Source organism: Nyctereutes procyonoides, unplaced genomic scaffold (genome assembly GCF_905146905.1).
Source record: "Nyctereutes procyonoides isolate TBG_1078 unplaced genomic scaffold, NYPRO_anot_genome, whole genome shotgun sequence".
NCBI lineage: Eukaryota > Metazoa > Chordata > Mammalia > Carnivora > Canidae > Nyctereutes > Nyctereutes procyonoides.
The window spans coordinates 49,671,747-49,698,606 of NW_026575020.1; the positions used below are offsets into that span (position 1 = coordinate 49,671,747).

At 49.8% G+C, this 26,860-nt stretch overlaps 1 protein-coding gene across 2 annotated transcripts in view; it reads right to left on the reverse strand.

Annotated features, from left to right (window-relative positions):
* Positions 1-24,150, reverse strand: part of FAM20A (FAM20A golgi associated secretory pathway pseudokinase) — a 48,938-nt gene extending 24,788 nt beyond the window's left edge. Inside the window, exons 1-2 of one of the 2 annotated variants that reach the window (XM_055333445.1) lie at positions 23,265-24,150; positions 22,830-22,922 (exon numbers count right to left, since the gene is read on the reverse strand). In XM_055333445.1, the coding sequence (XP_055189420.1) occupies positions 22,830-22,922; positions 23,265-23,668 (497 nt within the window). In that variant the 5' untranslated portion in view covers positions 23,669-24,150. The remainder of the gene's footprint in view (positions 1-22,829; positions 22,923-23,264) is intronic. The other variant, XM_055333451.1, reaches the window with a different exon arrangement.
* Between the last annotated feature and the right edge of the window lie 2,710 nt (positions 24,151-26,860).

A 26,860-nucleotide genomic window follows, 5' to 3' on the forward strand; every position in this document is an offset into this window, starting at 1 on the left:
AGAAGGACAGGAGCTTTTGGAAATAGCTTTTCTTTTTTAAGGATTTTATTTTTTTTATTTGAGAGAGAGAATGAGAGAGAGCACAAGTAGAGGGGAGGGGCAGAGGGAGAGGGAGAAGCAGACTCCCCATTGAGCAGGAAGCCTGATGCAAGGCTTGACTCCAGGACTCCGGGATCATGACCTGAGCCCAAGGCAGCTGCTTAACCAACTGAGCCACTCAGGCGCCTCTGGAAATAGCTCTTCTGTTCGCCATTCGGATGGAATTTATTTCTGAGACCCAAGCATTGAGCTCCTGCTGGTGGCATGTGCTCACTATAGAATTACGTAGAATGACCAGCTTTCAGCAGACTGCTTGACTCACCATCAAAAGCCTATGGCTCATCATATGCAGGTCACGGGCTGCTGACTGATGTCTCCCTGCTGCTCTGTTCCACGGGTTCAAAGGGCATATTCCCCATTTCTTCCCTTTCTACTCATCTGCTTCCTCATCCATTCATCTCTGTACCCTCGAGGCCAAGAGAAGCCCACAGAAGCTGTGATGCAATAGTAGTGACCTGGAGCAGCAGACCTCAAAGTGACTTCCCTGACTGCTCCTCGTTTCCTTGTTTCACTTCCCAAGATAGAAATGTACTCACCCCCGCCCACCCCCGCCCCAGAGTCTGTCCTTCAGCTCTGAAGGAATATCTGCTTCAGTTAGTTCATGGATCAAGCTTGATTTTAGGGGTAGGTGACAGGTGGTGATGCTGCCGTGTCTGTAAATGAATGATGAGCTTGCAAATCCAGAGAGGGGAGGGTGGGAGAGGCAGGTGCTGAGTCTTGAGTCCTGGCTCTGCCACTCGCAGCTGTGTGACCAATGGCAACTAACCTGACCTCTCTGTACCTCACACCATCTGAAAAGTAGGGACAGTAATTGTACTCATATTATGTGATTTTAGTAAAGATCAAATACATTCATTTTATTTATGTGAGTTATTATTACTGTGATTTCTAGGACTCCATTATCATAGGGCTCTGTATGACTCAGTCGGTGGGAAGGAGGGCCATGAGGAATTTTTCACAACAGCTGCTTAATTTCCCAGTTACCTGAGTTCTTCTCATGAGGGTCAGAGCAAGAGCTCTATTCTACATTCCCTGGGATGGCTCCTGCGGTAGGCCGAGGAACGGCTCCCCCCGAGATACCCATATCCTGATTCTGGAGCCCATGAACATTTCCCTGTATGACCAAAGGGACTTGCAGAGAGGAAGCAATGTGGCCACAGGGACAGAGATCAGAGTGAAGGGGCCTGAAGCCACCAGAGCTGGAAGTGACAAGCAATGAGTTCTCCCCTAGAGCCTTAGGAAAGTACACGGCCTCTCCTACACCTTAACTTTGGACTTCTGGCCTCCAGAAAAGTAAGAAAATAAATTTCTATGTCTTAAGCCACCCAGTTTGTGGTAATTTGTTTTGGCAGCACTAATGCAAGCAGCCATGGGCAGGGACAGCCAACGGAGTAGGTTCTTGGCACTGCAGTTCCTGAGGACCAGTCCACAGGGCGTCCCCTAGAAAGCACCTTTCCCATGCCCAGGAGCTGGCACTGGGGCAGGTGGCTGCTAATAGGTTGGAGAGAAGTCACTGCTTCTCCATTCCATCCCAAATTCTGAACCCCGGCTGCGTACTAAGCTCTTTAAACAGATCTGGCTGGACAATGAAACAAGCTTCCATAAAGACGCGAGAGCCCAGTGACAGGCAACAAGGGGGTGCTCAGACAGATCCAGATCCAGGTTGCTGTGCCCTTGCCCTGTGGCTGCCGAGACCCAGCCCCTCACACCTGTCGCCAGCGCCCTTCACTTCCCCTGTGCTCTCGAGTATGGTGGTCAAAGGTCAACACGATGGAGCTCTTGCTCTGTGTAAGGCACTTCACAAGCACTGGCTCATTACTTGTCACAGCTCTCCAATGAGGCAGGTCCACTGTCAGCCCCATTTTACAGGTGAGGAGCCTGACCTGAGTTAGGGACCTGTGTGGAGCTGCCTCAGGGTCACCGGGCTGGTGGGTGACATCTTCAGAGCAGGGATGCAAATCTCACCTATTGCCTTCAGAGGGTGTCTTTTCATCACCACTCTGGATGTCGGTGTCAACCCAGGCCCTTTACCACCCACTGGCTCCCGGTACTGGGGCTCTGAGCTAGGCTCCTTGATGACTCCCCAGGCACCTCCCCAGGAAGAGGGATCTGTAGGCCCATGGATGCAACCAGGAGGTCCAACCAGATAGGGAAGGCATCACTGTACACATCCTTCACACTCAGGAGTGGGTACGACGGAAGACGTTAGCTACATGTACTTGGGAACTTAGGCATGAAATGACTTGCTTAACTGACATGGAAATCTGAAATAAAAGAAGAAACCCTCGGTCCTCATGACCCAAAGTATGAAAAAAAATAAAGATCTCATCAAAGTGTCTAGACTTATCCATTTTGCTCAGACCTTGTTGATTTTGGATGGCTTAAGAGAATGGGGCTAGATGCTCATGGCAACTAGGAGGCACATTCCAGGGGCTGAGACAGTGACCTGCTTCTCTATCTTCACAACAAGGTGAAGACCAATTGCTGAAGATGGGAATAGATTGGACACCCTGGAGAGGAAGGCAAGGGCAATCCTTGGTCTCAGGGATCCCCAGACTCAAGTCACAGAACCAGCAGATCCCTTCCAGCTGGGCTATGTTACCCAGATTCTAGTCCTGGGTGTAGAGCTAAGCACCAGCATGACTCACAAACATCACTGGCTGCACACAAATAAATTTGGAAAGAGCTGCACACTGTAACCTCTCCGGGCACGTCACAGTTGTGGGCAGAGAGTAAAGGCTCTGGGAAGACCTGTAGCCAGCCCTCCTGTCCCAAGGGCCCTTCCTTTGCACAGCCCATGTTGGCACCCACTGGACTCTGGCACACACCACAAATTTGGGAAACCTTAAAGATTAATACTTGACCAAGGAACCCTTCAGCCTAACCACGATGTGATGATTCATAGAGCAGGGGCCCCACAGCTGTCACCCATTTTTTCCATAGGACTGCTGCCTTCTGGCGAAGACCAGAGCTTCTCAACGAGAGGCAATTTTCAGCCATCAGGGGTGGAGATACTTAGAGACATTTTTGCAACAGAGTTGGTGACGTGCGTGCTAAGGGATGCTGCTAAGACTCTCTACAATACGTAGGAGATCCGAGCACAACAGAAAATTGGCCCAAAACATCAGTAGTGCTGAAGTGGAGCAACCCTGGGCTGGAGTCACAGAATCATGAGCAAATAAAGCACTTAATCCTCTGATGATGACCTGAAAATCGCTACGATGGGTTCTGGACTCTGTGCAATTTAATATTTTCCATAGACAACATAATGGCCCTCCTCCGGGACTCGCACACTCCTCCTTTATCTTTTGCAAGGCAAAAATTTTAACTATTACTTAATTAAAAAAAAAAATCCCAAATCTGAGTCAGCAGTCATTTACTGAGCTGTCAGACTTAATCCCAACCTAACAAGCATATTGCTAAAATGCTAACACACCTGTTACCTGCAAGAGATGCAGTATGGATCTAATGAAATATCATAATTTTGGTTCTTTTCATCCTCCAGTTGTGCAATCCCCAAATAAACGGGTAGAGAAGCCTCATGTATACACACATGCTACACATGAATACGCGTTACACACACACAACACTGTTAGCGAATGATATTGGTGTTGGGTGGGCGTGGGTCTTCTCTCTCCTGTACCATTTTTCCTGAGTGAAGAAGACAGAAATGTGGTCTAAAGGCACTTAAAGTGGACCACAAATAAGGAGAGACCTTGAAGATCCACACCTGGGATCTTCTGATAATCAAAGATTGATCAAAATGTACTTATTTTCAAAAACGTTTGAGCTTGGCCTTACTGCCTATCACACAGGCCCCGGGCATTTAAAGGACAGAAAGGTCTAAATGAGGTGACATCTCATTTCGGGTGGTTCCAATCAGGGGTTAGGAAGGGGGCACATATTTTCATGGTTTGTAGGCCAGTTTCCTTGTGGCTCAGCCACAGATGAAATTCTTTCAAGTCCCTGGCCTGTGAGCTGGGGCTAATTTGCATGGCATTCTTTTCTCCATCTGATTTACAAAGCGAGAGAGTGATTGCAGATCTTGGCCTGTCTTCCTCCTTGGCATGAGCAATGGCCCATGTGGTAGGATAATTTATTGAGATATTAACGTGTGGGTTTTTTTTTTCTTGTGAAATTTTTCCCACCCCTTGTTCCGAGAAGGTAGCCAGGCTTTTGAGTTTCCTGGTCTCGGGAGGTCTTTACGGTGGAGGATCAAGCAGGCATTTAGATAGGCTCCCCCACTCCTTCTCTGGCTTTTTTGATTTTTGGAAATCCTAACCTCAGTGAAGGGCTGTGCTAGACAGGGAGTTCTGACAGTAGGATGTGCCCACCGAAGCACAAACTACTGATGAAAGTATGCAAATTCTGCGAGTTTAGGAAAGGAGAGCTGGCTAGGGCTCATGTGTCCGGTCTGTTTCCTGGGTTAGGGTGGCCCAGGGTGGTGCAAAGTGTGTGGAGTGCCTAGGAAGGTGCATTTCAGGTACCAGAATCCCACCTCAGCAAATAATCCTACGCTTGTGCTTGAGCTCAGCATGGAGGCCACAGTGCCCCCACCCCCCCAGCCCGACACTGAGAGGGTTTGGGGAAGAGGGATCCCATCATGACTTGGATTCAACTTCTATCCTAACAGGAAAGGGGGCTCAGGGTTTCATTTGATTGGATGTTTCAGAAAAAGAAATTTCTTTCCCACATGGGTTTGTGAAGTAAAATCAGGTTCTGCAAGAGTAACAATTCTGAAATCTCAGTGGCTTCACACAACAAAGACCTCTTTCGCACTCCTGCTACTTGCTGAATGAAGGTCGGGGCACTATTCAGGGACTTGGCATTAGGGACACACAGAGGTCCCAGCGTGAGGCCTTCCAAGGTCAATCAAGGTCCCAGTGTGAGGCCTTCCAAGGTCAATCAAGGTCAGGAAAGAGACTCACTGGAGGGTTAACTGCTGCCTCTTAAGTGCTTTGGCCAGGAAGCCATGCAGGTCCTCTCCACTCTCCCACCCCGGGCTGCAGGTGCCTCTGCCCCGGCCTCGTGGTAGTTATTTAACGCAGGATGCATCTTTTGATTTGACGTTACTAACTTGCATTTGTGTAGAGCTTATTACAAAAGTATTTTGGGGGGTTCTGTGCATGTAATATCTTATTCTCGTTCCCTCAAGCCCTGTGAAGGGAGCATTCCTCCAAGCTCCAGAGGGAGGAGGAGATTTAAGGTCCACAAAGGTGTAGTGACAAAGTGGTAAATGGAAAGGAGGAATGAGCAGCCAGGGGGTCCGACCCGAGCCTTTTCTGCTCTTCACGGAGGCGGCAGAGAAAGTGATTTATTTAAATTATTGGTGGGGCGTGGGGGGTGAGAACGCGCCAACCGTGCTTATCTGTTCGCTGTTGGGAAAACAACGATCATCCAGGATTTAGTGAGATTTTGCCCAGTGGCCTGATTTCTCAACACAAGCTTATTTCTGTCTGGTTGAAACGCGATCACTTCCTCCTCCCCGAGCTGGTTCCATGCTATCCTGCAACGGACCACTTGTTTTCACTCTGCCTGGGTCCCCAACCCCATCCTAACCTCATGCGGTCACCGCTCTGGCTCAGCGACTGAGTAAGCCCTAACTAATGTGACAGGGGCTTCTGAGTTGGAGGGGACCCAAAGGGCAGCAGGCATGAATCAGACAGGGTATAGTGGGGACCACGTGCACCTCTGTTCTCACGAGCAAAATTCAGACCTAAGAGGAACCAAGTGACCCCCCAAACGGGTCCATAGGTCTGAATAATAATAAGGCACCTACCCTGTGCCAGGCACTGTTTGAAGCACTTTGCAATTTTAACCTCTGGAATCCTCACAGAAATTCCCTATCAAGTCAGTACTATTAGCAGTACTTCCCTAAAGACACGGGGACCAGTCTCAGGCAGGACAGGTGACTCTCGTCCAAGGTCACGATTAAACCCAAGCCTGGAATCAGAATATGGGTGAGACATTGTACCATAACTGATTTTCTGATTTCCCCCCCTGATTCCAAAAGCAAAGTTTTAAATAAAAATAAAAATAGGGCAGCCCGGGTGGCTCAGCGGTTTAGCGCCACCTTCAGCCCAAGCCTGATGCTGGAGACCTGGGATCGAGTCCCACGTCGGGCTCCCTGGATGGAGCCTGCTTCTCCCTCTGCCTGCGTCTCTGCCTCTCTCTCTCTGTGTCTCTCATGAAAAATCTTTAAAAAAATAAATACATAAAATAAAAAATAAATAAAAAATTTAAAAATAAATAAAACGGGCCAATGGTGCAAAATGATTGATGAGTTGAGCTGTTTTTACAAAGGCCTTGGGTGCTTATTGCCAATCTGCCCTCCGGGAAGACCGCAGCGATTGGCGTGTCCATAGCAGAGGGCTGGGAGCATTTCTGGCTCGCCCACCTCTGGGTCCCAATGCAAGGGTGCACTCTGAGAGCACAGCCCCCCACCCTCGGGCCTCCTGCACTTGAATCTCATTTCAGAGATGCAGCCAGGACCCAATCTAAGTCAATGTTGAATTTCTGCCTTTGAAGTGCAGTTTCTTGTGTAACCTAGCCTGCCTGAGCCCTTCTGCTCAACTGAAGATGGGTGCAATAATAGTACCTCTCTTACGGGGTTGTTGTGATGATTAACTGAGATAGGTTTTTTAAAGATTTTATTTATTTATTCATGAGAGACACATAGAGAGGGGCAGAGACACAGGCAGAGGGACAAACAGATTCCCTCCGGGGAGCCCGATGTGGAACTTGATCCCAGGACCCCAGGATCACGACCTGAGCCAAAGGCAGATGCTCAACCACTGAGCCACTGAGGCTTCCCTTGACTAAGATAGTTGATGAAGGAAGCAATGCACCCCCTTCCCCCCCCCCCTGGAGTAAATGCCCCTCAGGTTTCAGCTACTGCCAGTGTCACTGGTTCACTGGAGGCTCGGTTGCAAGGGGAAGGTCTGCAATGAGCAGAGAGCAGCCTGTTCAACTGGCTGAAGAAATTGCTTTGTGAAAAGAAAAGAGAAAAAGAGAAAAAGAAAAGAAAAGAAAAGAAAAAAGAAAAGAAAAGAAAAAATCTGTCATTCCTGGAATCTGTATGATTCCTGTCATTTCAAGTCATGTCATCGAGCAAACATTAGCTGACCGGTTTTTACTCAGAAGCGTGCGTGTGGGGTGGAGAGCAATGTGATTTCTGAAAGAGGTGGGCTAATTGCACATTGACCCAGTTCTGTGTTTTATCCATTGGCCAGCACGGGGTGTCTGACACCCAGGGGACTGTGGAGAGATCAATACTGTATTTTCTCTCTCTGGAAGCACCAGATGTGGCCAAGGCGAGCCAGGGCGCTGGCTGGGCTGGAAGCACTGGTGCCCTTCCCTGGCACTGGGAGCTGAGCAAGGCTGCTGCTGCTGCTTCATCATCAACCCAAGTATCACATGTAAATGCATAAGGCTGGATCCAGAAGGTAGCAAGTAACCCAAATGGAACACAAAGGAATAAAGGACCATTGGGTGGAATTTGTTGTTGGCAACTCAGTGCCATGGGAACCGGGCCCCTTGCTCAGTGTGTTACATACCTGACCTCACTCGGCCCCCCTGATACCCCTCGGGGTGGGTATTACAGCCCACACTGCTGCCCAGGACCCTGGGTCTCCAGAAGAGGAGCCTCAGGCCTTTCAGCAGCTAGCAGCAGCGCCAGGATTTAAACCCAGAACTGCCCTAACTACAAAGCCTCATAAGTACTCTTTTTCTCACTCATTTACCAAACATTTATTAAGCACCTACTATGTACAAGCCAGCCTTTTAGAGACCGGGTTATGTTGCCAAAGAGGCAAGCAAGCCTCTGTCCTTCTGTTAGGCTCTTCAGGGCTGCGGTAACAAATGGTCACAAAGTTGGTGGTTTTCCAGAAACTCCAGAACTCTCTCAGTTCTGCAGTTCAAGAGTTTGACATCGAGGTGTCCGAAGGCTGTGCTCCTTCTGGGCGCCCCGGGGGGAGATTCCATTCTTTGCTTTTTCTAGCTTCTGGTGGCTGTTGGCATTCCCTGCCCGGTGGCCACATCACTCTGCTCTGTGCTTTCTTGGACACACTGTCTCCCCCTCTTCTGTGTCTAGTCTTCCTCTGTTTTTCCTTATAAGGACACTTGTTTTAAGATTTAGGACCCACCCAGATTACCCAGGACGATCTCCTCAAGATTCTTAGTTACATTTACGAAGACTTTTTCTTTTTTCCAAATAAGATACCGGTGATAGATGTTGGGGGTTAGGAAAGGGATATAGCCGTTCAATTCAACACAATTCTTAAAAATCTTCTGATCTAGTGAGATTATATGCTAAGCATATCAATAAACAAGAAGGTGTTAAGTCCTGTTAAGAGTCCTGATGAAAATAAGGTAAATGAGGCCCTGGGACCCCTTTAGGTCGGTGGGACCAGAAAGACCCCTGTGAGGGGGCCATTCTGAAAGGAGACCCAAAGGGAAAGAAGGAGCTGGCTGCTTATTTGGGGTGCAATCATTCTGGTCCATCTGCTTGCCTTTTACACTTAATGAGTAACTGAATTTTGGGATGAGTTGGACACAGAATCCTCTGCCAGAAAAATCAGGAAGAAGCATTTTCATATATGCAGATAAAATAGTTTTCATATCACAGATTATAAGCAACCTTAACAGGTCACTAGCTCTGTTATTGCCAGAAAGAAGGGCTGCGGAACGACCGCCATAAATCCAAGCTCATCATTTCTGGCTGACCTCTCCGGACCTTTTAATGGATTTACAGCTCATAACAGAACAGGAAGCCACCTCATTCAGTTACATTTTGCAATGAGTTTAACCCGCAGGGGCCACAACTAAATTCTGCTGCTCAAATTAGGCATTCACTGGTTGCTTTGTTGATGGTTTTTTAATATTGAAGGTGGGCATTCGGTTATAATCTCTTCTAATGTTTTTCCAGCCCCAAATTTTGCAGTCACATGCCGTGGCATATGGCTTTGCAGTATTGATTAGCCTTTGGCCCGTCTGTCAGAGCAGATCCCAGAGTATTGTGTAAAGAGGATCCAGCCTGCCCTTGGACCTTTGGCTCCTCGCTGGACGGAGGTCAGTGGCTTTGCATTCACTCACCCATCCTGTTTGGCCACAACCTTCATATAGAACCTTCTGTTCCTACTTCCAAGTTTAGCCGATTGCCAGGTCTCCTTCTCTGCGCTGAATGACAACTCTGAGAAGCTGCGCTCCAGGTGATTCCAGACATTTTATTCTAAATACACTGCCACTCAGTGTTGATCAGAAGCTCTGCTAAAAAAGCAGGATTGGTAGAGGTCTGCCCAAAGGATGTGCCTGCGATTCATTCTTCTGGAACCTCAATGCTGCCAATTCTCTCCTTAGATATGACAAGCCAGCTGGCCTGAGTGCCGGGACTGGGCCGTGCAGGGCCCTTGGGGACGTGATTGTATGGACTTGCTCTGGGACACAGTGCCACTTACGCTGGGCAATGCGCTGAGCTGCCAGTGGGAAAGTCTTCCCAACTGGAGGACCCTGGTCCTTATGCCACATAGTGTCCTCTGCGGTGTAGGATGTGAGGGAGGTGGAGAGCAGGGAATTTCCAGGAATCCCTGTGCTGTCCCTGGGCCACTGGCCAGCTTTCACCCTGTAGACATGACTGGTGGTTGTTCTCCCGAGCACAGCTAACTCTGGGGTGGGCAGGTTTTCATAGAAGTGTTCTGAGAAGTTCTTCACTCTAGGCTCCACTGGTCTTATTTTCCCTTTGACTTGTTTTTCTCAACTATTTTACATTTATCTTGTAATGAGATATGTCATAATTATCTTTATGGTAATTACCTATCAGACAATCTTTTATCTTTTATGTAAACATTTTTTAAAAAGATTTATTTATTTATTTATTCATGAGAGACAGAGAGAGAGAGAGAAGCAGAGACACAGGCAGAGGGAGAAGCAGGCCCCACGCCGGGAGCCCGATGCGGGACTCGATCCCGGGGCCTCCAGGATCACGCCCTGGACCGAAGGCAGGCACCAAACCGCTGAGACTCTCAGGGATCCCCTTTTATGTAAACATTTAAAAAAATGTATGTTTGTTTAAAGAGTCTATTTATTGAGAGAGAGACAGAGAGTAAGAGAGCGAGTGAGAGAGTGCAAGAGCTTGGGGAGGAAGAAGCAGACTTCCTGCAGAGCAGGGAGCCTGAGGCAGGGCTCAATCCCAGGTTCCTGGGATCATAACCTGAGCCAAAGTCAGATGCTTAACCGACGGACCACCTAGGTGGCCCTAAAGTTGTTTTTTTTTTTTTTAAACAAAACAATGCTAACTGACGGCCTTTGTATTCATAATGGAACATGACTGCAGTGGGCTATAGAGTGGTCTCCCCAAAGACCTAATGTCCATGACCTAAACCCTGGAACCTGTCAATGTGACCTTATTTGGAAACAGAGTCTGTGCCTATGTAACAAAGTTAAGGATTTTGAGATGAGATGGTCTTGGATTATCCACATGTGCCCCAGATCCAATGACACATGTCCTTATAGGAGAGCGACACAGGCAGACGCGGAGAAGACACAGACTCATAGAGACAGAAGAGGAGGTGATAAGACCATGGAGGCAGAGTAGTTGGGAGTGATGCAGCCACAAGTCAAAGAATGCTGGCAGCCACTAACTGTTGTAAGAGGCAAAGAACTGGTTCTCCCCCAGGGCCTCTGGACAGAAGGCTGTCCTCTGCCAAGTTGACACCTGGGTTTCAGCTTCAGCCTCCAGAATTGCGAAAGAATAAATTTAAATTACAGTGTCCCTAGGAAACAAATGCCAGTGACTAAATTCCCTTCTCAGAACTTGCTCAGGAAATGCTAACATCCAGTGGCTTAGGGACATGACTTCTGGCTTCCGAGAAGTGGGACAGACATCTCGGGCACATAGCCATCGCCCTACGTCTCGTCAAGTGTTCTCTGCCCAGAGGTCCAGGCCACTGAGCAAAACAGTGTATGGCATTAAAATCCATCCTTGATGGTATATTTAATTTTCTGATAGCAAATTATACTAGAAGACCTCCGTTTCTCACTATGATATTATCATAATGCGATGATTGTGATTATAAGAAACACGGCACACAGATTTTTCCCTGTGTTGCTTTGATGCCATCAAGTTTCACTGAAGGGGTTTTTGCTCGTTTCAACAGAAAGTTCTCTGAGAGGGGTGGCTTCCAAAGGTCTCTGCAAAGATAGCACTTTGCTGCCCAGGGGCCCTACATAGAGTCCACTGTCGACAACTGAGGCCGGGCCAGCCCAGGCTGAGGCCAAGGACGCTGCTTTATATCAAAACACAGATCGACTGCATGTCTTTCCATGAGGATACTCAGGGCAACCTCTTACTGGCTCTGAAGACTCATCCTTGTCTATGGTGAACTAATTACAGACTGTTCAAAAGAGCTTCAGGAAGTAGAAAGAACTCTACATATTCATGCCCTTAATAATATTAACAATTATCATCATAAATGCCTTACAGATAAGTGAACGGGTAATGGTCTTTTGAAATTTGCTTATAACATACAGGCTCTTAATACACCTGATAAATGAAAACCAATCTTCATCATTGTTCTAATTATTATGTTGGTTCATATGAAAGGAAGTGCTTAAAAATTTACAAAACAGGGGCACCCGGGTGGCTCAGTGGTTGAGCATCTGCCTTCGGGTCAGTTCTGGATCCCCGGGTCCTGGGACTGAATCCTGCATTGGGCTCCCTGCGGGGATCCTGCTTCTCCCTCTGCCTTTGTCTCTACCTTTCTCTCTGCCTCTCTCATGAATAAATAAATAAACTATTTTTAAAATAAATAAATACAAATGTACAAAACAAGTTTTAAACACTTTGTGAGCTGCTGTGTCCTGGACCCATTGGATCAGAGCATCTGTGGCCTTGGGGAAGGCTAGGACCATTGTGGGACAGATGCAGGGACACAGCCAAGAATCAGCCTCGGACCTCAGAAATGGTCTCCAAGGGAAGGAGGAACTTCAAGTCTATCCATAAACAGGTAGATTAAAGAGAGATTGAATGAAGAGCTAAACAAACACTTGGCCCAAAGGAAGGGATTGAGGCTGTCTTGTCTGGGTGTGAGGGAGTTCTCAGGGGGTTGAGAAGGGAGACCCAGAGGCCTCATGAAGCTGGAAGAACTGTACCAAGAGAAGGGGACCATTTCAGAGATGACTTTGCCTGTGCCCCAGGAGCTGAAGGGGAGCCAGGCCTAAACCAGCAGATTAGTCATAACCATTCCCCATCACTTAGCTTCTAGATTAGTCTGCTCAGGCTGCTGTAACAACATACCACATACTGGTGTGGCTTAAGCAATAGAAGTCTATTTCTCATGGTTCCGGAGGCTAGAAGTCAAAGATCAAGGTGTCAACAGACTTGGTTTCTCCTAAGGCCTGTCTCTAGGGCTAGAGGGTGGCTGTCTTCTCCCTGTGTCCTCATCTGGACTTCCCTCCGTGCAGAGGTATCCCTGGTGTCTCTCCCTCTTCTTTCAAGGGCACCAGTCATAGCGGATTAAGGCCCCACCCTTGTGACCTCATTTCACCTTAATGGTAATTATTTAGTCTTCAACTACAGTCACATTTTGAGGTTGTACTTCAGGTTAGAACTTGCACAAATGAAGTTTGTGGGAACACAACTCAGTCCATAACAACTTCTTTCAATTTTTGAAGGGTTATGTTAGATTTCTTTGTCACTGACCTATGGGGCAGGCTCTTGCCACAGCTAAGTGATGGGGACTTCCTCTGAGCCTTTACGCAGTGGAACAGTACTAAGTTACTAGACCTCCTCCTCTTTGATGGCCAGGAGACTGAATCTCCCCACATGGCTTTTTTTTTTTTTAAGATTTTTATTTATTTATTCGTGAGAGACACACACAGAGAGGCAGAGACATAGGCAGAGGGAGAAGCAGACTCCTCACGGGGACCCTGATGCAGGACTTGATCTCAGGACTCTGGGATCATGCCCTGAGCCAGAGGCAGGCGCTCAAGCACTAGGCCACCCCGGCATCCCACCCACATGGCCTTTGATCTATCTTGGCCAATAAAATGTAGCAGAAGTTACATTTAGCAGGTTCTGGCCAGGACCTAAGGGACTATTCTCTCTTGGTAAACTGCTACCACCATGTGATGAAGCCTGGATTAGCTGACTAGGGGATACCAGGGCATGGAGAGCCACGATCATCATCTCAGCCAGGATCCCAGACACGGGACCTCATGGGAGAAGGCACATCCAAGATCAGCAGAGCTTATGTAGCAGTGAAGCACAGATGTCTCAGTGATCCCAGCAGAGCCCAGAAGAACACTCAGCTGAGCCCAGCCCAGATTACTGACTTGCAGAATCATGAGCTAATAAATGGTTCTTTTTCTTTTCCTTTTCTTTTTTTTAATGGTTCTTGTTTTAAGTCACTATATTTTGGAATGATTCATTGTGCAGCAAAAGCAAACAGTATACAAGCTCTAAAAGATGTTCTCTCATGCTCAAGTAGCCAGAAGCATTGGCAAAGCCATGATGGAGGGCGTGGTCATTTAGACAGCAACTGCTCTGCTCTCCTTACTGCGAACAGCTGGGGGAGGGGCACAGGATTTGGGTTCTAGGCACATTGATTTTAGAGAAAAGAAGAAAATATGTTTATTCTATTTCCACAAATTCCAAATCAGTGGTTTTCAAAAATTTTCTAGAAGTGGAACCTCCCTTACAGAAGAAATCTTACACAGAACCTCCAATGTATTAAATAAACAAAATTTATAATTTGTCATTATGAACCTAATTTATGGGGTAAAATATGTAAACTTATTTTTAAAAGCTAATCAGTAAGAATGAGAGGGATAACAGGATTATGAACTCAAGCATCCAAAATTGGGAGTAATGGAAGACAGTCTAATTTCAGTACCTGATTAATTTCCATACATTGTTTTGGTAGTAGAGTACAAAAAATTCTGATAAACACACATAAGTAGTTGGGACAGGAGAGAGTTTTTAACAGCTCACCTTGCAATCTCAGGATACTTCTCAGTTAAACAGAGAGAGGAGAAGCCATCTGTCCGCATAAATTACCTGCTAGAGGCTCAGTGTGCTGCCATGTGCATAACACAATCGGGTGTGAGCTTTCCCATATTGTGTCAAAATCATCTTAAAGTACACCTTTCAAGGTGAAAATTAATCATTTTGCAGGACCTGAGAAGTGCCTCCCAACACCCTGGAAGTTCATGGGGCGCACTTGGAAAATGACTATCCCATATTTTCGCTCTGGTAGACTTTGAAGCAGAAACGTTGGTCAAAGATGTGCCATGCTTGCAAAACAGGGTGGCAGGGAGCCTTGAGGGGACCACAAACTCTCCTCTTTATATCCTAAGGAATGTAGGCCTGAGGAAGGTAAGTGATTTCTTCACAGGCACCTTGGCTCCAAGTGGAATTTCTTCTCAGGAGACAGAGACATGAATGAGCCTGTGAATGAGCTGTGTCCACATCAGTTTCTTCTTTGGACTCTCCCGGGAAGGGAGTAAAGTTGATGTAAGTCCCAATACATAAAGATGCCTGTCTTCTTGGGAGGATTTTAGTGGTTGGTGTAAAAAGTGTGCACATGCTAGGAATGTGTTATGAATGAATTTGCTATTATTTTTTATTTTTATTTTTTTAAAGACTTTATTTGTTTGACAGAGAGAGAGAGGACCAAGTGGGGGTGAGGAGCAGAGGGAGAGGGAGAGGGAGATGCAGACTTCCCACTGAGTGCGGAGCCTGATGTGGGGATCCATCCCGGGACCCTGGAATCATGACCTGAGCCAAAGGTAGACATTCAACTACCTGAGCCACCCAGGCACCCTTGAATTTCGTTTTAAAAAGTCTTAATTACACTTGATGGGATAAGCACTGGGTGTTATGCTATATGTTGGCAAATTGAACTCCAATAAAAAAAAATGCCAATTAAAAAATAAAAGTCTTAAAACTCCAGAACCAGGAGTCAGAAAGTGCCCTAAGCTTAAGCTGAGAAATGTTCCAGCATCACTAGTCAGGGCAGTTCCTCCAGGATCCCCGCAGGCTGTCCGTCCACCAACCCCCCCACTTCCAGGACTGCTCTTCCCCATCCTGAGCCACCTGTCCAGAAAGAAGAGCCTCCAATGGCTCCGCCCCCTGGCATCTGTGATTGGTTGAAGGGTGGGCCGTCCCTTCAAGGGTGAACCCATCAGAGCCCTGTATGGCCCCCCTGTTTTCTCAGACCGGGTCAATCAGCATCTCGGCTCAGAATCTTTCTTTTTGAACTTGGGAGAAACCCGTTTGTCCCTCTGGCCCTAGGGCTGCTGGGACTTGACTCTGCAGGCGGGGGACTGAAACTAGGAAGACAGAAAGGACAGCTGCCCTTTACTGAGTTTTGGTTCCTGGAGTCCCTGCATGTCCTCCTCTGGCCCACGTGACTCTGAGCTGGGTTTCTGTCACTTGAAACCAAAGTATACTTTTTGGAACTAATAAACTATTTCTTGGGGGAAATAAGCACATCTCAGGATGCAAATTTGGCATCACATTTTTTTTTGGGGAGGGCATCACATTTAAATACAGACCTCATCACTTGAACTCAGTGGGGTCCAATGAGCCTGTGAAAGATGCCCCGCGACGGACCCGTGGTTGATAAGGGGCTTGATCTGATTGTGAAGCTGTGGTTGGTCTCTGCCTTGCGCCTCTGACTGCACAAAAAGCCGCTCCTGGTTGAGCATCATTCTTGCATCAGAGCTGAAAAACACGAGCTGAGCTGTGAAGTGCAGATAAATGCACGGTTCCTACAGGATTTGCAACTATTCAGCCAGGGAAGAAAAGGAGTCAGAGATAGCAAACTCCCATTTGGACTGATGAGACGGAGGCCCTGCGGGTCACTGGAGCGGGCCAGGAGAGACCCTTTGTCCCAGCATGCAGATTCCATTTGGGTCAGCATCATCGGACAGATTTCCCTGGGACCCACCAAGCTTGCCCAGGCTCTGACGGCAGGTTTGCTAGCTGAGCGCGGTGCTTGGCTTCCCAGGGCCAGACAGCCCTGGTTTCCTTCTGCCAGCCGAGATCTTTTCTAACCCGCCCAAGTCTTCCAAGTTTTCTAAAATTCCACCTCTTCCCGGGCCAGCTTCTCAGTCCCTGGGTCCCCGCTGCCAACGCTTCTCAAGTTTCTCTTTTACTCTCCATAGTTTGCTGAATTTTATTACAGGTCCTTGGCTTCTCTTCCACCATTCTCTGCTTCCCTGCGGCTTCCCAAATGGAACTGGTCTGTTATTAGGGGATCCAATAAATTAGACCTTTTTCTGATTCTTAGCGTGGTCTGTTGCCCAAGCCAGATTCCACTGGCCGCCCCCGGTGCCTGGCCTTGGAAGTCCTGGATGCCAGCATCGCCACGGCACTCAAACTCCCGTCTGTCCTGATTTCACATTTCAACCATAGGACACGCTGCCAAGTGACAGAGCTAAGCCACCCCCCCACCCCCTTTTTTTTGTTTTCTCCTCGCTGTGGTTTTCATCAGGCATAGATGTGTGTGCCTGCCTGTAACAACAGGTTCACAGATGCTCCTCTGCCTGGTAACTTCTGTTCCACTCAAGTGGCAGCTGTTGAGAATGGTATCCCCACTGGGCTTTCGGCCACATGCAAGCCTACTTCAGCAGAACCCACAGGCTCTTGTCAGCCTCCCGCTTAATGAATAATCACAAGAAAAACACAGGTCAGCATCTGCCAAGGGGGCAGCACAGGGATTGCTCTGGCGAAGTCAGGATCTCTGTGCTTCCCACTTGCTTTCATGCAACACTTCTTGGCAGCTCTTCCTCAGAAAGTGCAGGAAGCTAAGGAAATTCCCTCTTCCTGGCACTTGACACCTTCTCAACTTTCCTTCAGGGCTTTTTTTTTTTTTTCCAAATTGATTTTATTTAAGCTATTGCAATAAAGAGAACACCCACCCCAGATTCAGATTTCAGAATGTCTAAGTAGGGTGGTTTTTGTCTTAGACTTTCAGAGGGAGGAGTAGAAAGTTATAGCTGGGGTGATTTTACAGTTGGGATTGTTTTAGTTTGAGGCTTTTTTTTTCATAGGAGATAACAAGCCATTTACTAACAGCCCCCAAATCCTGATGTTGTCTGTTCCCAATTATTTGTTTCATGGATATTTACTCTGGCTCCCCCCACCCCCACCCCATGGGAAACCATGAAGCAGATATATTAATGTGACCATGGGCAAGCTGGGGGCTTTTCATGCCAGGAGCAAGTGGCCAGTCATTCTCACAGGGAGCTTCACATAGCCACCATGAAGCTAGATGGTGTCCAGTCATAAAAAATAATATGGTATTATATGGAGAGGATGCATACAGTCAGGGAGGGACCAGAGTGGGTGGAGGTAGTTAGGAAAGCCTTTCCAGAAGAGGGAAAGAGGGCCAGTGGACCTCAAAGGATGCACAGTGGTGGAGCTGATGGTTAGGGCATGCATTCTGGAGCCAGACCCTCTGGGTTCAAAGCCTGCCTGCGGTTTGCTAGTTGCCTGACCTCGGAAGGCAAGTTATGCAACCTTCTTGTCCCCAGTATCCTCTGTGAAATGAAATAAACAGAAGCGCTGTATTTGTTTGCTATTGCTGTGTAACAGACTACTACAAACCTAGTGGCGTAAAGTCACACCCATCTGTTAGCTCACAGAGTTTAGAGGCCAGAAGCCCAGTGCAGCACAGCTGTGCTCTCCACACCAGCTTTGCAAGGGTGATGTCCAGCTGTTGACCAGGTTGAGTTCTTGTCCAGAGACGTGGGGGAAAAATCTGCTTCCGAGCTCATTCTTGCTGTTGGCAGAATCATATCCTTGTGGTTGTGGGACTGATGTTCCTGTTTCCCTGCTGGCGTCGCCTGAGGGACAGTCTTAACTCCTGAGTGTCCTTTGCCACTTGGCCCTCCCCATCTTCCAGTCAGCAATGGTCCATCAGATCTTTATCATTCTTTGAATCTATGAATTCCTTTTCTTCCATCAGCTGGAGAAAACTCCTTGCTTTTTTCTTTTTTAAATATTTATTTATTTATTTTAGAGAGAGAGAGTGTGTGCCCCAGCAAAAGGAATGGTGGAGGGAGAGGGAGAGAGAGAGAATCCTCAAGCGGATTCCCTGCTGAGCATGGAGCTCAATCTTAGGACCCTAAGATCATGAACTGAGTTGAACACTCAACCGACTGAGCCACCCAGGCACCCCAAAACATCCCCCCCTTTTAAAGGGCTCCTGTGAGGGGCATCTGGGTGGCTCAGTGGTTGAGCATCTGCCTCAGCTCAGGGCACCATCCTGGGGTTCTGGGATTGAGTCCCACATCACACTCCTCATGGGGAGCCTGCTTCTCCCTCTGCCTATGTCTCTGCCTCTCTCTCTGTGTCTCTCATGAATAAATCAATAAAATCTTAAAAAAATAAAAAATAAAATTAAAAGCCCCTGTGATTAGGTCAGACATACCTGGATAATGTCTCTATCTCAAGGTCAACTCATCTGGGAGTTTAATGACATCTGTAAGATCCCTTTATAGCAGTACCTAGGTTAGAATTTGGTTGAATAATGAGGAGAAAGTGTGTGTACACAGGGCTGGGAATCTAATGGGGCCATCTTGGAATTTTGTCTACCACATGCCCCTACTTCTAAGGAAACTATAAAGCCCAAGTTAGCAAATGTATGGGAGGTAACTGGACCAGGTCAAGCATGTTTCTGGTAGGGGGATTTGCATGCAAATAATTAGCCGGTTGAGTTCCCAGGACTGTTGAGAACTTTGGACGATGAAAGGAGGTGTTTGGGGTTGGGACTAAGGGAACCACTGACAAACATGCCTCCAGTGCTTGGCCGTGGGACTTCATTCTGATATCACTGGACACAGGAAGTGCCTGTCTTCCTTGGATGGACATCACTACTACCCTCCCTGATGTAAGTCTTTGCTGCAATAATGGTGGTAAAGACTGGGTTCTGGAATGACAGAGAAGAAGGGCCCCCCCAAAGGCCTCTGGATCAACCCTCTCAGAAACCATCTGTTTGGAGTTGTGGCTCAGAGAAGAGTGCAGAGGTTTCTTCCAGCTACAAGTCCAGGGATGCAGAAACCGCTAAAATAATAGCTGTTCCCAGATCAGCCAAGCAAAGCTCTAATTGGAAGAGAAAAATGGGAGTTAGGATTCCCACTCCCTCTGCTAAGCACACATGGGTCTGGTCAAGGTCCATCTGCAGATTGAAGGAGGCCATTTCCTTTCTTAGCCTAGCATCCCGGGCCAAAGAATCCGACAAGGGGCCAAGGCCCTGGTGACTCTGGGAGAAAGGCAAGTGGCCTCCATCCAGGAGGGAGAACCTGGACGCTGATCTGCCTTGCGAGCTGAACTGCTTGCTCCCAGTCTATGCTCCACATGGTCTGGGACCAGCATGGGACCAACAGGAAAGAGGCAAAGAGGTACAGGTGCAGGGAGACGGAGGGGGTGAGAAGAAAGAGATTGTATTGTTCATTCCATAGATGCCATGGTGGGAAGAAGCTTTGCCTTCAGAACCTCCCAGACCAGACAGTTCTCGTTTCCAGCTGACTTCTTTTCATCTCTCCCGCAACTTCTCCACTGCCCCCCACCCCTCCTGTCCCTGCCTCTGCTGCTGGATCTTCTCAAAGCTTCCCCGGAAAAAACTTGAGCCAATTTACTCCCCTTAAACAACTGTCACTTTTGAAAAGCTGCCCAGTCTCTTTGCTGTGATTTTCAAAGAGCAACTCAGGGCTCGGCTTGCTTTCGGTGACAGCAAGGAGGTAGGAGGAGAGGGAAAGACAGGTGCTTCCTGTCTCTGGGCTGGTGGGAAAAACACAGATACACACACATACATGCTCCTGAGAAATGTTGAAGCTATAATTGTAGGAAAATACAACCTTCCTGATACCCGAGGAAATGTCAAGGAAGAAAAGCAGAGAGTGTGTGTGCTAGCTGCTGGAGTTTCGACACCAGGGGGGGATGACCCTGTTTGACCTTGCCTATCAAGACCAGAGGGTTACAGAGGAGCCAACGAAAGATAAGAGGGCAAAGGGCCAGGCCAAGCTGGACCACTTCTGACATGTCAAAGGACAGATGTTGGGCGGCCTGTGGGCAGAGAAGAAACCCAGCCCACAAACCCAGGGGAGGTTTCTAGGAGGTAGAGAATAGCAACAAGGTGAGCAGCTACCTGTGCTCCAGGTAAGCCCCTGCTTCCCATTATTACTTTGAAAGGAAAAGGCCTCATCTGGCTGGTTGGTTTATGGCCTGAAGTCCTGCAGTCTACACCCTCCCCTCGCTCCTTCTGCTGTCTCCTTTTCACTATTCAAGACAGGTGCCAAACATGTCATCACGCCTGATGGAGCCTGGCATTGTCTCGCTCGCTGCGATCAGCGACCAACAACCTGACAGAAACACTTCCCTGATTGCATTTTTAACTCGGACGGTGCCACACTTGGTTACGTCTTGAGGGAGGAAGGAAGAGGACGCGAGGGAAAAACAGTGGGTTGAGGAAGTACGCAGACGTGGCCGAGTGTCAGAGAGCACTAGACAGTCCACACGACACATGATGCATCTTTCGCATTTCAACTTCGCCCAACATTGACCTACAATGAGCAAATATTGATCCCAAACCAGAAATGTCCCAAATCAATGTCCAAGCTCCATCTTCCACTGAAATCAGAAAGGAATGTGCTGGGGTGGGGGTTGGGGGGAGAAACTAGGTCATTACCTACCTTTTATTGGTCACGAGCTCACGTGGTAGAAAGCTACCTTCCAACTTCAAACCATTACTTATTAGTGTGGTGGTTAAAAAAAAAATTTACTCAAATTGATGGTCTCTTCTGGGCGAGTGGTGAAGAATGCTGATTTGGCTTAGCTCACTCCCTGAAACTCCCCTGGTGGGGCCGATGGCTTGCCGCTACGATTATTTTCGATAACACTTAACGTTAGGTAATTATTGGCATGATGGCAACCGTATAGGTGTATAAATGTCTAGTTTTTCAACATTGGCTGGGTTGCGGCTGCAAACAAGGAGGGCTCGTCCGTGCAAGAGATACACAATTAGTAAGGTCATTCCCTATTTCTTCCTTCGCTGTCGGTTCTAATTATTTGTCTGCACAGAACTCTGGAGGCTTCCCTGGCCCAGAGTAGCCGCAGTAGCACATAGTGGCAGATGTGTGGGCTTCATCGATGCCTCCCTGCGCTGAATATTCACCAGGGCACCACCTCGCTTCAGGTAACGAGTGACTTACCTGTGACCATAGAACTCTGGGCGTGATTCACATTCACACTGGCTAATGAGCCTTCCATGTTCCGTCTTTAACCCTGACATAGGTAACAACACCTACACTAGGTAGCATCATCCTGCTGACGTTCACCATACAGGTGGGGTGGGGGTAGGTGTTCTCTGCGTCCGAGGTCAAGTTTCAACACCCGAGAGTGCAGCTTACTCGCCTGTTACAGCCCCCAAACCCCACTCGGGACCTCAAGTATCCAAAGGGAGAGGAAAATACAATATCACAAATGTCACAGTCAACCAACCGCGCCAAACTACGCTGTCGCCTCTGAACACAGCAACGTGAGCAGCCCCCACTGGCCCTCTGTGAAATGACCAAAATCATTTCTGGGCAGTGACATGGGTTTTTGTGACACAGAATGGTGCAGAAATCAAGCTCAAGATCGACTGTAGGACACGCTGGTGAGAAAGATTTTTGCTTTTCTGCCAAAACATCCCCCCCCCCCCCCGGACTTTCCTTCAGGACCAAGGTTGACCTTAAGAAGTTGAAGGCCGCACAAATGTGAATGCGTGAATGCTGATCTACATTTACAAAAGCAAGTGACTTTGCTCCACAGTCCCCTCATTCTCGAACCTTCAACAGAGGCGCAGACAATTTTCTAAGGGCAAAACTTCCTAGTCCATTGATCCCGACGCCCGCGTTATTGGTGAAATCAAGGTAATGCTGAAAAATGACAGCGTCTGAGAAGCCGTCTCAAACTGCTTTGTTATGCCACGCAATTAGCAATGCACTGGAGAGCCACCTCCTTTCTAACTTAAAGCCATCGGCCACCGAGCTGCAATCGAAATCCACCACAGTGGGTTTCAGCCAATAGCTCCCCATTTGGACCCTTCCCCGCCCCCCCAAAGTCCTCCCCCTCTCAAGCCACAGCCGGTCTCAGCACTGCAGAATAATGAGCAAACAGTTAAATTGGGCTAGCACTGAGTCTCCACCGAGATTTATGGTCTACCCATCCTCCGCAGGGACTCTAAAACCATCCGATGACATCTCATTTTGAAATCTCTTGTATTATTAAGAAAAGTGATGGGTGTGGTGCAAAAATGAACTCTGGATGTGAGTGATATTTAGACAAGTCTGTACTTCAAAACAGAATTCTAGCTCATGTGAAGGTCTCTGTCATTCGCTGGGGAATATCAGTATTGACTATTCCCTGGTCTCCAAACCACCCCCCTTCCCACCCTTTTTCCAAGATACCTTCTTCATTGAATCCTAAATAGGTTGGGTCTTTTTCTGCTCCCCCCCCCACTCGCCTCCCCCCCTCTACATTTTGCTTTGGATCTTAAAAATTCCCAGGTGGATTTTTATCTCCTCTGTGAAAGCATCAATCGTCAGCTCCAAATCAGCCCCAATTACCACAACACTAACTAAAACCACCTTCAAAGTTAGAGCATCGGCCAGGGGGACAGCCACGGTTTAAATAGAACGGGGTGGGGGTGGGGGTAGGGGTGGGGGTGGGGAGAGGAACGACTTACCCTCTGCCCCAGCTGACCTCCTGTGATCTCTGACCTGGGCAGAGGAGTAAGTCAGGAGAATGAGCTGGGTTTCCAGGGGAGCAGCATTGCTTTCTGGAAGGCACCCAGGTCCCAAGCTAAGTGCGGAACTGAAACCGGCTCTGGAGCTGGGCTGTTTGGGAACGCGCTCCGCAACCACCCAGGTCCCACGTGGGGACGAGGAGAAAGGGGAGGGGGCAGCGGCGCCGGGAACAGAAGTGGGGCTAAGGAGCGGACTGGGGGCTCCGGGGGGTGGGGGGGGGGTTGGCCGGGGAAGTTCTTGGCGGTGCTACCCGCACAGAAACTTTTTCTCCCGCTGAGATGCGCTCGGGGCCGAACGCTGCGGTGCGCGGCCGCTGGTGGGGGCCGGGGCCGGGCCGGGGCCGGGGTGGGGACCGGGCGCGGCGGGGTGCTCACCTGTTCCAGCGCGCCACCTTCCTCCGGTAGTACCGCAGCGCCTCCTGGCTGGCCAGGAGCGGGTCCTCCGGCCCGGGGAGCGGCGGCTCCTCCGGGTCGCGGTACAGCGGGTGGGCGAAGAGGGCCTGCAGCTTGGAGCCGCCGCCGCCCCGCCGCTCGGTCCCGGGCCCCGCTCGGGAAAAGTTGCGCGCGGCCGCGCGGGGGGCCGGGGAGGCGGGCGCCGGGGCCGGGGCCGGGGCCGGGGCCGGGGTCGCGGCGCGGCGGGCGCACGGGCAGCCGGGCGGGTGCTCCCGGGGCCGCAGCTGGCGCCGCACCTGGGGCCAGAGGTGGAAGTAGAGGTCGGCGGTCAGCAGCGCGCCCAGCAGCAGCAGGGTCAGCAGGCGGTCCCGGCGCAGCCCGGGCATGGCCCCGCCGGGGCGCGCGCGCGTCTCCGAGGACCCGGGAGGGCGCCGGGCGCAGAGGGCCGGCCGGGGGCGCGCCGTCCCCCCCCCTTGAGGGGTGTCGCCCCTGAACCCGGGGACCCGCGGCGCAGGGCTGGGGGGTGCTCGCGGCGGTGGCGGGCGTCCCTTCTCCGCGCGGAGGGGAGACCCCCGGCCGGTGCCTCCCGGGCCCTGCCTCCCGCACCTGGTGCCCCCGCGCCGCCCGCCAGGAGCCCGCCGCAGGGAAGGGCCGGGGGCGCGGGTGCCTGCTGCCCCCCCCGCGGGCGCTGGGGCGGCGGGGGCGGGCGCGCGGGGAGCGGGCGGGGGAAGGCGGCCGCGGAGCCTGGGGCGTCTGTCCAGAGGATGCTGTCGCTGGGCGGCGGCGGCGACCGCGGCCGCGGCTCCTCCTGCGGGTGGCGGGGACGCCCGGGCCCCCCGGCTGCTCGGGGCGAGCTCTTCTGCGCGCCCGACTCCTGGAGGCAGAGGTGACGCCGGGCCTCCCCCGCCTGGCCCCGCGCCCGCCCCTCCGCCCACTCGCAGCTGGCACCTGCCTCTGGCGCAAGCTCGCCAGCCAACTCCCGGGGCCGCTGCGGGCTCTGCCCCTGCACCTTGTCACCCGGGCCGCTCGGCGCGCCCATCCCCCTCGCCCCAGGCCTCCCGCTCGCGGGGCTCAGTCCCAGCACTGGGGGGTGGGGGGGGGTGGGCGCGGGCGGGGGGACTCAGGGCGTGTGCGTGCCCGTGCGCGTGTGTGCGCCTGTGTATGTGCCACCTCTTATTCTCATTCTCCTCTTTTTTAGAAAAAAGACAGTTCCCCCGAAAGTCTTTCTTTTGTAAGATTTGCCAGATGTGTGTGTGTGTGTGTGTGTGTGTTGTCTTTCCCGTCCTCCTCCCTTGCCCCCCGGGGCACACACCAGGTCCACAGCCACTACCTGCCCCGCGCGCCTGGCACCCAGTGGGCGCCGAGGAAACACCCGCTTAAGGAATAAAAAAGTTTGTCCTTTAAAAGGAAGGCCCCGACTTTACCTAGAATGTTGGTGATTTCCTGTTTGGATGGAGTTTGGTTCCAACTGTGCTTGCCCTTTTACAAAGAGGAAATTTCTCCCGCACTCGAGGAGGGAGGGGCCTCCCAATCACCCGACTCTGAACTTTTGCATTTAGTTTGGTGGGAAAGTAGTCCACCCAAATGAATCACGGGAGGACACATGCTAGACTTTCTCCGGGTAGCTTGTGAAGTCGCTTATACTCCCCCACCTTATTTCCCTTTGGGGGAAGAGGCAGGCCAGGCCTCAACACCTGGCTCCTCTACCTAAGGGGGGACGGCGGGGGAGGGAAGCGCAGGTCTGGGGAGGGAGGCCGCTCTGCCCTGCTGAGGGTTCAGACCACTGCGTCTTTGCCATGAGCTGCCTGCCCAGACAGTGAAGCTGCCCATGTATGTTAATTGTGCTCTTTAACCGCCCACTTTCCTTGCTGGAGTCAGGAATCCTCAGACACACTTTGGCTTCTGGGTTCAGATCAGAGGTCTCTCCCCTGTGGTTGGGGTGGGAGATTCTTGTGGTCTTTGCCATCCACTCATCTGTTACTGAAGATAATAATAGGACCTACCCCTTAGGGTTATCCGGTGCCTGGAACAGACCCCAGGACGTGGTAAATAATTGTGAAATATGCATTTCCTAGATATATCACAGCTTCTTGGTTTCTGTAGCCCACTGGGTTAAGTTAGATACTATTTATGAGCAGGACAAAAGTGATAAAATCAGACAGGGACCGCTTTCCAGAGCACATCGTGGCCTAAAAGTCCAGTCCAAGAGAGAGACCCCAAGATAATACTCTTGCCATCCACTTCACTCTGCTGGGTCTGGTGGTGGGCTTGTTGGATGGGCTCCTTCTTTTTATCTGGAATCAAATTTTAACTGGTCCTCAGTTTTTTTTTTTTAAGATTTTATTTATTTATTTATTTATTTATTTATTTATTTATTTATTTGAGAGAAGCAGCGGTGGGGGATGGGGCAGAGAGGAGAGGAAGAGCAGAGGGAGAGGAATAAGCAGACTCCTTGCAGAGCCCAACATGGGGCTCGATCTCACGACCCTGAGTTCATGACCTGAGCCAAAATCAAGAGTTGATTGCTCAACTGACTGAGACCCTCAGACACCCCTGATCTCCAATTTCTGAGAAACATTGTAACTTCTGATGTATTAGATTGGGCATCATGGCCACGGGGTGAAGAAGTCAGGCACTGACCAGGGTGCAGGATCTGCACTAGCTCTGTGGCAAACTGGTGTGCATTTTTCTGGGCTGGCAAAGGACATGGACGTGGAGCTATCACTATATCATGACTCAGTTCTCCCCTGCTCATGGGGTCACGCTCCCTTAGTAGACTCTGTTGTATGGGCTCAGTTCAGGGAACAATATTTCTAACTTGATCAGAGATTATCTAAGCACATTTCTCCTGCCCTATTAAGGTCAAGGGTAAAACTGCTTGTGGAAGTCACATGTTAAGTGAATGAGGTTGAGGTGGAGACAGGAAATCCTAGGGGCAGGATTGGCCGGTCAGATGCAGGGCTCATCAATGTCTTCTTCCCCCCTCTCACAAAGGGGCCCTGCCCTTCTGCTCCTGCTCTGTCTCTCCACATGTTGGCCCTGGCTTCATCCTCTACTTAACTTCAATCCACATCCAAGTTATCCCCAACCACTGTTGACCAGAGCCCGAACTTCTGTGTCAAGCCTCCCATTGTGAATCCAGCCCCCACCTTTCCGTTCCCATTGGTCTTGGATGCAGCCAGGGTCTCATCATTTCTTGTTTAGACTCTTGCAAATAGTCTCCTAACTGACCTCTTGGCTTCCAATATAGCCCCATTTTGGTGCCCACCTGTGTTATGACAGAATCAAAACTTTTGCCAGAGTGAACTTTCTAGCATGTAGAAACAACCACGATATCCTCCTGTTGAAAAGCCTCCATGGTTTCTCATTGTGTCTGGGTTAGGCACCTCACTGGGATGTGGCCTTTCGTGGTTTGGCTTCTGTCTCCCCTTCCTGTGTCATCTCCCACTTCTCCTTTGTATGCCACCCAGATTTCACCCCACAATACTTTCTGCAGTTCCCCAAGTGTTTCATGCTCTCGTAGACATACTTTTATTCAAAAGCTCTTTTGCATGTCCCCACCTGGAGAATGTCTATTG